Source organism: Bombus flavifrons, chromosome 16 (genome assembly GCF_040668555.2).
Source record: "Bombus flavifrons isolate JBK064 chromosome 16, iyBomFlav1_principal, whole genome shotgun sequence".
Lineage (NCBI taxonomy): Eukaryota > Metazoa > Arthropoda > Insecta > Hymenoptera > Apidae > Bombus > Bombus flavifrons.
Genome location: NC_138457.1, coordinates 9,083,927 through 9,096,709, shown reverse-complemented (window position 1 = coordinate 9,096,709; position 12,783 = coordinate 9,083,927). Strand labels below are relative to the sequence as shown.

General features: G+C 34.8%; 1 protein-coding gene across 2 annotated transcripts; it reads left to right on the top strand.

Annotated features, from left to right (window-relative positions):
* Positions 1-7,722: 7,722 nt before the first annotated feature.
* Positions 7,723-9,507, top strand: LOC138187900 (uncharacterized protein F13E9.13, mitochondrial). 2 transcript variants are annotated; one of them, XM_069129168.1, is made up of 6 exons: positions 7,723-8,147; positions 8,350-8,432; positions 8,503-8,643; positions 8,722-8,921; positions 9,015-9,142; positions 9,215-9,507. In XM_069129168.1, the coding sequence occupies exons 1-6, from the start codon at positions 8,123-8,125 to the stop codon at positions 9,409-9,411; spliced, it is 774 nt and encodes a 257-aa protein (XP_068985269.1). In that variant the 5' UTR covers positions 7,723-8,122; the 3' UTR covers positions 9,412-9,507. The 2 variants fall into 2 exon arrangements, with proteins under 2 accessions (XP_068985269.1, XP_068985267.1); XM_069129166.1 differs by having other exon boundaries at positions 7,723-8,163.
* The last annotated feature ends 3,276 nt before the right edge of the window (positions 9,508-12,783 follow it).

Below are 12,783 nucleotides of genomic sequence, written 5' to 3'. Positions count from 1 at the left end.
TGGTGATGCCAACCGGAACGAGAAAATATGTTACGTATATAGTCAATCGTGAAGATGTACGTACACCCTTTGAGTATAAAACATTACAGTAAAAAGGAAATTTCTTGGACGCGCATACAGCTAAGAAATGGCACAATTACGCGATTACGCCTTTAATCTCCTTGGAGGGTCAGATATACAAAATTCGATACGTGTAAACATGTAGACCTTGGTAGCTGACTGGAGATATGAGATATGGGTATACATATGAAAAGAAGGAAAATGGATGATGCTCTTTATAATGTGTATTCTAGGCCAGCTGCTGGGTGTGGTTTCTTCGCTATTTTTCAAGTTCAGAGCACGTGTAGGATAATGTTGAAGTGGGTATAGAGTATCCTATCGTTGAAAGTGCTTCGAAATTTTCCGACTGTAGGAGGATTCTATAGGTTAAGAGGGAGTCATATTATTTGAAGTGATTTTGGAAAGATAAAATTTACGCGTGTTGAAAAACAAAATTTGTGCCGACTCAAGAATTCGATGACTCTTGTTTCTTCGATTAATGGTACGACCTCTGTCCTCTTGAACAAATTGTTCAAATTATCATATTGGTCGAGAAGATTTTATTGCACGTAGTCCACTTAATTTCACGCTCACGACAACCTTCTGTCAATTATTCACCCTTACTTAGTCCCGAACGATCCAAATTTAAGTATATCTGACAAATTTGCAAACTGGATTTCCTCGCGAAGAAAGCGTAATATGGACAAAATTCAATTCTATATTCTCGACCCGTCTTTTCAACTAGAATCAACCCCCTTTCTATTGTACCATGATTGTTAGGGACAACCTGTATAATGCTATTGCCTCATAATACTCATATCTCGTGAACGTGCACGGCAAGAATCATAACCTCGGATGACCTTGGATACAAATTTAAAGAACCCAGTGTGATCCGTCGTATTCACCCCATCTGAAGAATTCGTCAATTGGAATAACCCTAAGTATAGCATAATACCGCTATAACTCCCAATCACATTGATGTCCATTCGACAACCCCTCTTATGTTGGTCAGGCTAGGCCCTTCAACGTCCATGCGAACTCGCCATCCTGTATCTACGCACCAGAAGCACCACTCTTTGTTACGAGGGAAGCTTTTAAGCTGCGTACACACGTATTGTTTGCAGGAAAGTACGTGCTGTTTTATATATACTAGGGCAGAACACATATGTATATGTATATACAGGGTGGTTGGTAACTGGTGGTACAAGCGGAAGGGGGGTGATTCTACGCGAAAAAAGAAGTCGGAAATATAGAATAAAAATTTTTCGTTCGAGGCTTTGTTTTCGAGAAAATCGACTTTGAATTTTCGCTCGGTACGCGTGCGGTACGTTATACGTCTCACTGTAGATCGTTGTCTCGATGGAAAAATTAAAAAAAAAAATTTTTTTTTTATTCTATATTTTCGACTTCTTTTTTCGCGTAGAATCACCCCCTTTCCGCTTGTACCACCAGTTACCAACCACCCTGTATATATGTATATACAAGGGTGAAAAAGATGGGACTCCAGTTTCTGACTGGAGTTCCGTCAGTTTCATAAGGACAATATCTATGTGAATTCGTGGAAATTCGTCACTTGAAAAATGCCGTCAGAAGAGTATAAGGGATGAAGACTATTGGGGAGAACTGTCTTTTTCAAGTTGCGAATTGGATACTTGGTAGGGAATTGGCTATTTTCAGGGGATATAGGGAAGGTTAAGGATGGAAGGATGGTATTTGGGTATTGATATTGCTATTGGTGAAGATTCAATGAAATGAATAATATGAAATAATCCAACATATGAATGACAATTGATGAAAATCTATAGGGATATTACTTCGTTTGAAACGAGCGTGAAACGGTGTTAACGATAATTACAAATTGATTGATTCCAATTTTTGAGCAAAGTGAGCAAAACCTATCGATCGTGAAGAAATATCTGATCTTACGCGTGCTGCATTCGTTTCGCTTTGCAGAAGATTCCACGCAAAGGCTGCCGATCTTCCGGGTCTAATTACGTTCGAGAGATTTATCGGTAAGTTTTGCAAGAATTTATTCCAAGACTGACGTGTCGGCGAAACGAAATTGGCTAATAAAAGACTGACAGGTTTCAGGGAGTTCAAACGGCATTTAAACCGCGGGCAAGACATAAACCAAATCGCAGGCATAAATCTGGCCTAAAGATAGCTGGCTGGATTCTTGTTCACGCGACGGTTACTCGTTTTGTTCTAAAAATGTTACTTCTTATCTTTCGGTTGTTATCGCGTGTCGGCCTTTTACCTTAAGTCGGTATTCATCGTCGAGATCATCTGTCGAAATTACGATACAAACTAACGATGTTTCGCATGGAATGGCTGACGAGAGAGATAGTCTAAAAAATTCATGGCTGCATGTAATAACTACGCTACGTCAACGATGCTTGTGTTGTATATCGTGTCTATTAATAATTTCATCGTTTTCCTTAATTACAAGTGTTTCTCTAAAGTTGTGCCGTTTCTTTTTCTTTTTTTTCTGTACTACCATGTCACTAGAGCTTTCTTTTGTCCTACAGTGTGTACATTATACACAAATCTTTTTTCAGCGTTTCTGAAACATTCAGCAGAGGTCGTAGCATGGCTTTTAACCTTCTCTATCAAATTTCTGCATTTATACTCCTAGATTAGGAAGAGAGAGAGAGTGAGAGAGGGAGAGAGAGAGAGAGAGAGAAGAGGAAGAATTGAAAGGACGATCGATAGCCAGCTTGTCGACTGGCAATCGGCTGATTCACGTGCTCGTTCGTTGCTTAAAGGGAACTGTTGGTTTACTCTGGTTGTGGCAAGCTTGATAGATGTCGACGTATTTTTAGGGTGATTCGAAGGTCATGTAGTTCATAGTAACTTGATTGAATTAAATGAGTGTCTTTGATCATTCTACCTTTTTTTCTTTTTGTCATCACTGTTATTTTTAGAGGTTCTAATAAATTTTATTTATGAAAGTTACAGGGACCGTAGGCAGAAGACTGTAAGATGCAAGTAACAAGTTGTAATTTTAATAAATGTCCAAATGAAACAAGAGTATTTGAAAATGTATAATTTAGTGATTTTCAAGTTGTTCAATATTGAAGAAATTCTATTACTTTTCAACTAAACGCAAGAGCGTGTTCAAGTAGCCTCCGCCTTCAATCAACGTTAACCAAGGAACCACTTTTGCCATATTAAAGGTAATAAATAAGAGGCAGGAGGTGAATGTACGACAGCGAACGTGCTTCTAGTTAACCTACCGTAGTCTAGTAAAACCCACGGATGAAGAACTTGGCTACGTAATATAACGCTGAATGACGAGTGAAATAAAGACAACAAGACGAATTTGGTATAACGAACGTGACGCAAAAGTCAGTGGAAATTCCAAGGTGCAGGAACTAATCGATTCTACGAATTTCGTCGAGTCGAAGTGGTGAAATATTTGACAAAATAAATGCCACGTGAACGACTATCTGTACGAGGAAGATTATATCTGATATTTTTAATACATGCACAAAGGGATGTGACAGACGACAAAGAAAATTGGGGAAATATTCCTGAACCTTGCAATTTCTACAATTGTTGAGAAAAGTTAGCAGACGTGTCTTAATCCTTATAAGAAAAATGTTGAAATTACAATTTGATTCATAAAGGTAAAAGATTAATTAATTAACACGCGGAACATAGCAAGTTGTTATTAATTGAACGTAAGTTGTACAGTAACATCCAGGCGATTTCCAACATATAGCGAAAGAAAAGTAGTGGACAGAAGGGTGGTGAGAATGGGACAGCATTTAAACGTGATGGGACGATGGTATTTTACCGTGGGCTTGATGGCCGCGGCCAACTACTTGGCCCAGCGAAAGCCCGACAAATGCAGATTTCGCAACGTGACGTGCCTGGCGAACGCGCGACTATGTTCCTTCGTGACTATTGCAGGTCTTCGAGGTATCGACAAATCGGCGAAAAGCGTGCAAGAACCAATAAATTCAGGCAAGTTGAAATTCCGGTGTCCTCGTGGCAACAAGTTAAACTTAATAATATCTCGAATTGATCGGATGTACAGTGATCCGTTAATATTTACGTACTATAATATTGAAAAATAGGTGTCGTTTATAGAATCACAGAATCAATAAAGAGTAGCTCGACGATTGGAATAATTTCGATTTTCTAAAGATGAAAATAAAATTCGTTTGTAAAGTCAGAGAATAAATTTCTTGATCAGATGCTACGTTTAGAATCGTCTGGAATGTTAATTGCACCGATTAATTCTGACCGTGGAACAGATTGCCTCGAAGAGGATTAAGAATCGATAAACGGAAACAAAAGCAGCATAGTGAATCGTAAAATCTATAAAGGAGCTGATGTTTGAAACGCATTGCAACGAAGACACCGATATATCTTTAGTTGTACGAGGGAATCATTTACCTATATCCTCTTCTCGGTTGCTCAATGTTTCTTGATCGATTGCTTTAATTAAGAGCAGCACTGGTTCCTCTATTCAACGCACAGTTTCCTCTTCACATACTTATACACTTAATAGAATAACTGTGGTCAAAGATTACTCGGATAGAGAAGTCAAGTTATCTTTTGTTCGATTGCAGACTATAATCAGAACCGCTCCTCTAGAACTTTAACTATGTCTGAACAATTTCAGTTCAGTGTCTTTCGTTCTTGAACAAACTAACCTCAAAAACTTCGCTATCCATTAACTATCCGTTAAATCATTATCAGGATCATCGTAGGTTCTCCTGCTTTAAAAGATTTGATTAAATCTCCATTAGGACCGTTAAAAGTCTTAATCAATCGATCCTAACCAAATTACATTCGATGTATTTTGTTGTAAAACTAGTTGCTCAATTTGAAAAACCTCGCTGTGTACAACAGGTCATTAGGAGGATCTGAAATAATTCATAAGGGTAGGCCCGAGTTACATCTGTCGTTTATTTTTAAAAAAGATTTGTCACTTCGAAGAACCTCACTGTAAACACTAATCAGAATTGAGGTCATCAAACAGTGACCGATTGTGTATGTAAAAGAATTCTGTCCACTTATTAAATCGGCAAAAGAGCTCTGTCCATAGCAATCAGGTAAATCTGCTGCTGAGAATCGTTGTATAGCCACGTGAAAATCTGTCTATTGAGAGTAAAAATGTTCGCAAAGACCCCTGTCACCTAAGGCTTCAGCACGGACACATCACCAGCATTGTCCAAGTCTGAACATCATCAAATTCTCCGGCAGAACCACTCGGAAATCTAGCGTTACTTTATACCGAAGTGTCATCGTGATAAGTTAGCTTCAGCAAGTCCAGAAAACTCGCATAACCCCGTTTTCACGAACACGTGTCTGAGCGGAAAGCTCAAAGAGATTAAAAGATTCTAGGCCATTATGCGGATGAATGTGTTTTCTTGAGCTTGAGGATGTTTGAAAAGGTTTGGAGAAAATTTCTGGCGAACTATGAAAAACTATGGGCAGCAAGATGGAAATAATTTGAGTGGAAATAGTTGCAAAGGGATTGGAAATAATCGTTACGAGGGTGTTGAGACAAAAGAACAATCGAAGGGCCGGCACACGCGATTGTTCGCGATGGAAGCGAACCGTAAGACCGCACTGCTTGACTGCAATCACGCGCAACTGTCGTCAAAGCCACCGCGGTCACAACAAAACCTGCGAAACGGGGGAACCACGAGAGGTGGCGGCGTCGCGCTACCACGCGTCGCCACGACCTCATACTGCCGCACGAAGAAACTTCTTGGTCGGGGTGTAAACGATGTTAAAAACATTTAAGATAGAAAAAGGCCTTATTAAGATTCATATCGGATGTTCGAGAGATAAGTGTTTACGTTATATAGAGCTTGATAAGTTTTGTTATCTAGTTAGTATAATTTTTGACATAACCGACTGTGAAATATTCAGTTTACTTTGTTACAAGTCATGTAACGATAAGATTGATAATTCGTATCTGTTGGTAACCTATCATCGATTTCTAAATATTATAGACTGTTTTTTTCAAATAAGGGTAAAACAGATCTCGATGTTACAGATATACATTACCTTCATATACATGATACGGTAACATATAATAAAACAGATAGGAATATTAAAATCAATGATCGATCTAGCAAAAGGAAAGAAGAGGGATCGAGCTAATTTCGAAAATAATGGAGTATATTGAAAGAATAACTTATTGTATTTCATCTCTCCTGTGTAGATAGAAAGACGAGTATTTAGGTAGGAAAATTCATATAAACTTCAAAATTCTGTGATTATTCATTAGCCCTTTGCGGACGGGACGGTTCGAAGTGAATCGTACCGTGACGCCGAGCTGCTGTCGCGATAGTCATACCGTGGTAGATTTCAAATTGCTAGCGCACATTTCTGCTTAGACGTGATTCTCCACAGGATAAAAAAAATTACACACATATGTGTCTTTTGGTTCTATCATTTGTTTTCGCCGAACATGTGTATGAATTTCTCGCTCATAGCGATGCGTTCACGTGGCACACATACATGAATCGTTCGACTCTATCAATTGTTTTCGCCAAACGCATATATGAGTTCCTCGACCAAATTGATGGCTTACACGGAACGCATATATGCGGCGGTAGTCCGCAAAGGGCTAAGATAGTAATTTGAAAGCTCTATACTGATAGCGCTTGAAGGACCAAGAAGTTTTATATCAGAGGTTATATAGCATATTACTTCCGACCTATTTAATTTAAAATTCCAATATTCACAGGGAGAATAAGCGTAAGAATAAAAATGATAAAATTAATCTTCGATTAAGCATTTTATCATGAACGCTCAAGCATCAAACTTTACGCACTAAATGACATCCTTCGAACGATTTGAAGTTTCATTAGGTTAGGTTAGAAAGTAAACTACCTATTATCTACCGCTATTAAAACGAGAAGTTTAAAGCTGTAAAATTTCATATCATACTAATTATGAGAAATTATTTCAGGATATAACAGTTACTAAAATAGCATTATAGTTATCATAATTATTACAAACTAACATTAGCACTTTAATCCAAAATTATTGCTTAAAAAGTATTTCACATGAAAGTATTTTGCATGATAACTTTGCCACTTTTCATTGTTATACACAAACTAATACATAAATTTAACATGCAATCCATTTTTCATATTATGTGCACATCTTTGTAAGTGCACAGATTTTTGAATTATATTTTGTATTGAGTATACCAACTGAGCACAGAATAAAGTCACTAGCAAAATACGTTTCTTACATGAAGTTTTCTATGCTCATCATAGTAAAATTCCAGAACATATAAGAAGCGCTCAGATCTTTTTCCAAGTGTTTCAGAACCTAAGACACAAAGTGCCATTTGATCTCTCATAGAATTCAAATGCCCAATATCACAAATTTTACTTTATCGACATGAACGACACATAATCTTTAATATCTATGCCCAAAATTGTAGATGGCGTAAAAAATAACTAATTCTTTGCACGTTCCGTACTGTAGTTCCCTAGATTTCTATTGCAACAATTTAAATAATGTTTCTTCAATTAAATATATTTTGTATACACCGGATACAATAAAGTAAATTCTGTCAAAATTATTTCATTGCAAAAATGCTTTTAATGTTAAAAATAAATTACTCTGAAACCAAATCCTTAAAAGTTGATTTGATTCACGTAGAAATGAAACGTCAATTATGAGAACTGACCAAGGTTAAGATTATTCAAAATTAACCTAACTACACTATGTTTTCCTGAAATTTATAAATATTTATTTACAAATGGCTTCAAATAATTGCAGCATTCGTTTAAAAATATATATATACTGTAAGTTTGAAAAGTATGGAACATCAAATCAATAGAAATTAACTGTTACAAGTCCTCCTTGCGTCTCTTTTTAAACTCAAATATCTAACAAAGATGCAACAGTGCTCTCGATACGAAACAGCTGATTATTCAATCAAAACTTCGTAGTTAAAGTACGGAATACAATTATTTTAGCGTACAATATATAGTTCTATTATATATTTGTGATTAAAGTTAAGGTTAACAAAAGTAACTTTAAACTAAAACTTTTCTAGGAATATGTCACGATTCTATAACTTTTTTAAAAAGGGGAAATGTTCTGTGATTGGGATGATACACGTTGGTGCATTACCTGGTATAACATTTCCGTTAGATTTAAAAATACGTAAAACTTAAGGATTCGTCAGAACAGTATCAGCAGTTTTGTAACAGCAAAAATATTTTGTTGAAAAATATTTTTTGAAAAATGAATGACTTGGTTCATTTGTTATTTATATTTGCACATTATTGGCTCATGATATTGAAAAGTGATACTTTTCAGGAACACCTTTGTATAGTGGTAATACCAAAGAAATTATAAGTAATGCAATAAAAGAAGCGATAACTTATAGTGAATATAATATTGTAAGTTTAATTACATAATTCATCTGCCATTAGTTTCGTGGTTTATTAATATAGCATATTTACTTTTAAGGATGGTATATTAGTAGAAAATATGCATGACATTCCATATGTAAAGCCCATAGATTTAACTCCTGAAACTACAGCAATAATGACCAGAATTTGCACAGAAGTAAGAAAAGTATTACCTGAAAATATACCCTGTGGTATACAGGTACGAATCAAAGAATTTATCACATAAAATATCAGAAAAATCTATAACTTATTAAAGAAGAGACAATAACTGAAATAGATTTTGGCAGGATGTAACAAGGAAGCCATAGCTGTAGCAAAGGCAGCAAATCTTCAATTTATCAGAGCAGAAGGGTTTGTCTTTTCTCATATTGCAGATGAGGGCTTTACAGATGCATGTGCTGGCTCTTTATTAAGATATAGAAAACAAATTGATGCAGATGATATTCTTATTCTTGCTGACATTAAAAAGAAGCATAGGTAATTTATTAATATACTTGAAAAGGGAAACTCATTTTTTTGCTTGATTTGTTCTTAGTCTAATGTAAAAATCGTGTCGTTTTTTTCCTATAGTTCACATGCAATCACTTCTGATGTAAGTTTATCAGAGACAGTAAAAGCAGCAAAATTTTTCTTAGCTGATGGAATAATACTGACAGGGATTACCACCGGTGACCCAGTTAATGTATCAGCATTTACAGGTATTTCCTTACTTTGTCAAATTGTAACATTTATATGAAAATTTTAATAATGAAAGATCACACTATATACAGAGATTAAACAGAATAGTGAAATACCAGTTCTTATTGGTTCTGGCATTACAAAAAACAATATAAAAGATTATTTATCCTCTGACGCCGTAATTGTTGGATCGCATTTTAAAATCAGTGAAACTTGGGAAAATAGAATTGATAAAAAAAAAGTGAGCAACTTTATGGAAAAAATAAAAGTCTTGCAAAACTTACAATAATGATTACACTAAAAATGTATATTTAAAAAATCATGTTTTTTAAATATTATTTTTATACCCATTTGTAATTCTAATTAAACATATACTGTGTACATATCTACAAGTTAATTTTCTACGTTCCTTATTATTAATAAATGAATGCTGTATAATCGGAAATTTGAGAGAAATGATTGAAAAAATTAATTATGAGCGGAATAAAACGGAAACACTCGTAACCGGTTTTATGAAACCTGTCCTACACATTGCATGAATAGATACTTGATGGAAGGGTACAAACTGAGATCTGGAATCAAATTTATTATGATACAGCTATAAATTATGTTGTTTCATGCAAAGTTGATAAATTTCTCAAAATAATACAGAATCAAAGACAAATGCTAAATAATTTCAAAAATAATGTATAAAAAATTAATTTCGTCCGCTATGAAACTTGCACAAAAATTGAATTTATTTACATCCTTATTTGAATTCAACGTGTTTAGACGCTGTTACAATAAGCTAAATACATTTACTTATCCGTGATTATTGTCATTCCCAAGACACATTTATCCAAAACGAAAAAAGAAAATGAGAAACACTATAAATTTCCTAAAACGGAAGCAAAAAAAGCCCATTATTGATACAAGGTTGACGTGACATCAGGACTCTTCTTATTTTGTAAGAAATTTTACGAGTTCATTAAAACTCAAGTTTTTAAATGGCTATTTTATGGACATAGATAAACTTGTTCTGGTTCTGTGATTTCGTTGATATTTTTATTTCTGCTCTCGAAATAGTAGAATTATTTTAGTATGATATAAACTCGTGGCAAATATTAAACCGTAATTTATATACGTAAGTAGGTGCCAAAGTGTGGAAATCAGTACTCGTGATACAAAGAACATGCCAAAGAAAATTCAGTTCTCGTGTTCACATCTACTGTTGATAAATATTCTGTGTATACACAAACATATATACATATATACGCATCATTTATAAAATAATTTAGCTCGTAGAAAACTGTCTCAAACATATGTACGCTTGTAGTAGTTCATCAATTTGAACGTATAGTAATCTTTTACAAATACGTACTGTGTTACACGTAAATGTGTTACATAAAATATTTTAAAATTTTACTACCACTCTTATGAGACTTAATTATTATGATTATATTAGTAATATTTGAAACAAATCTGAAACTATATATATATATATAGAAATTACAAGATATTTAGCGCAAATATATATTTCACAGAGATCATAAATCGAAATCATAATAATAAACCTCTATATCAGTTTGAGAGCCAAGTAGCGCGATCGCGTTGTGTACATTTTGTGTCGAAAAGTCCAAGTACATTTGAACACTACGGACGACTGACGGTATTTTGTATTTCATTGTTATTTTCTCAATAACTTTTATTGAACAAAACTTGAAATATTTAATAATATAGATGTATTTCATAAAGTAACAAATATATTTTTTTTTATTATTTAATTTGTACTTTACAATTCGTCCAGCTGAACATTCGGTAAATAAGTAACAAATATGACGAGCTCTATTGCGCTGCTTGGTTCTCTTCGTAATCGATCGAGACAAGCGCTATCGTGTTATTTGGGATTTTCCGACCCTGTTTTTACAACGACTCCTGGGACTCAGACGGATATTTAATAAGATTATCCTGAACACGTCTCTCTATTTTACGTTGTACAAATTATTCGTATTGCAAAATTTTTGAAATTTCGTTACGGATAAAAAATAATTTTCTTCAATTGTTGACATTTCCTCAATTAATTGAACGCTATCAAATCTCACATACGCAACGTTTGATATCGTATTAACAATTTTTCCATTAAAAAGAACGAAATATCCGAATAAGTTCCCCTTTTACACTTTTATCGTAATTTTGTTTTCCTACTACTGAATTATCTCCCTCTATGCATATATACATATCTTGTAACAGAACATTAAAAATCCATTAATTTGTTTCCACGCATTTTCAGTGCGTCTTCGCTTCTAAATATTATTTTCCAGGGAATTACAAATTAACGATTTATCCATACTTGAAGTCAATTTGGTGAGAAAAGTTTCTCTGAGAAGTCAAAAGTATAAGATTCGGAAGATAAAGGAACAAGTCGTCTGATCGATAGATTTCGGGATTGGCTTATTTTTTGAGCACATAAGGGTTTCCAGAAATCAATGTCAGAGGAGTAGGTGATACTGGGTCGTAGGAAACAAAATGTTTCTCATACCCGGTTTGTTACTGGCGTGCATTGACTCGTATCAATCCAACAGCGAAATGGAGGCATCCCCCAAACAGTATTGACAGGGGAGACTGGCGCAGGCGTCTCGTTCACACTGTTTAGAGTGGTATTCCAATCTTGTCCCATTCACTCCACAAAATTAATTTGTATTCCATCTTCGAAATCCATTCTGCTCTAATTTTTCGCCAATTTCGTCATACATTGTTCTACGTAGCTATCAGTATGAAATAGCAGCGTGCGCATACAACCTCTTCAAACTCATTTGTAAACAACGATAAGATTACGTTTGATTTACGAATACCTCTAATCCAGCAAACAAACGTTACACGGAGTTATTCGATTTTTAAGGAAACATTACAGCATCGTTATATTTAAAGTTTCGATAAAGTTATGTCTATATTAAGGTATATACTAGAGTATAAACTAGACATAACCTAAACATGAACTAGACATTGTATAAGAAAAAAAGAAAAAAAAAGAAACAAAATATCTTATTATAGAGTTATTACGACTCTTAAAACAATAAAGAACAAAGGCTTATGTATTCGATGGTTACATTCAACATTTCATTGGATACTACATTCACAGTTTAGACAAGGTTATGTCTATATTAAGCATAGATGAAACATAACCTAAATATACAAGCAAGAAAGTTTCTCTCAGGATTATTACAATTTAAAACAATAAAGATCAAAAATCTATTTAGCAGGATTTGACGTTTCGACTATCGACTTTTTTACATCGAGTTGGTTAACTTTACTTTATTTTGAGAAGCACTGCTACATATGATTGCCACTACAGGCAACACGATGTCGCTACGAGCTAAATGAAGCTACTTTATTTTCAGGAAAAGTAATGGTAAGAGACATTACGCAGGTATATTCTCAGGTAGAGACTTGGACTTGGCTTTTTGGCCCTGAAATAATTTAGACACGGAATTTTCTCGGAAAAAGGGAAATTCTTTTAGTAGACTAGGTAAAAATGAGGCTTTCCAAGTGTTCAAGCGTTAACAGCGGCCAGCAGCTGTTCGCCCAGCTGAGCGTTCCCTCACTACCGAATTGTTTTCACTGACGAATCAATGAATCGTCAGGCCCCCGTCGAATTTTCGGTTTGTGAGGGTTCTTCCTTTAA

Bases quoted from the DNA above. Each gene is read 5' to 3' on its own strand.
- LOC138187900 (XM_069129166.1), top strand. From the start codon at position 8,088: ATGTCACGATTCTATAACTTTTTTAAAAAGGGGAAATGTTCTGTGATT. The intron at 8,433-8,502 runs GTAAGTTTAATT...TTTACTTTTAAG, and splicing joins CTTATAGTGAATATAATATT to GATGGTATATTAGTAGAAAA. The intron at 9,143-9,214 runs GTATTTCCTTAC...CACTATATACAG, and splicing joins TAATGTATCAGCATTTACAG to AGATTAAACAGAATAGTGAA.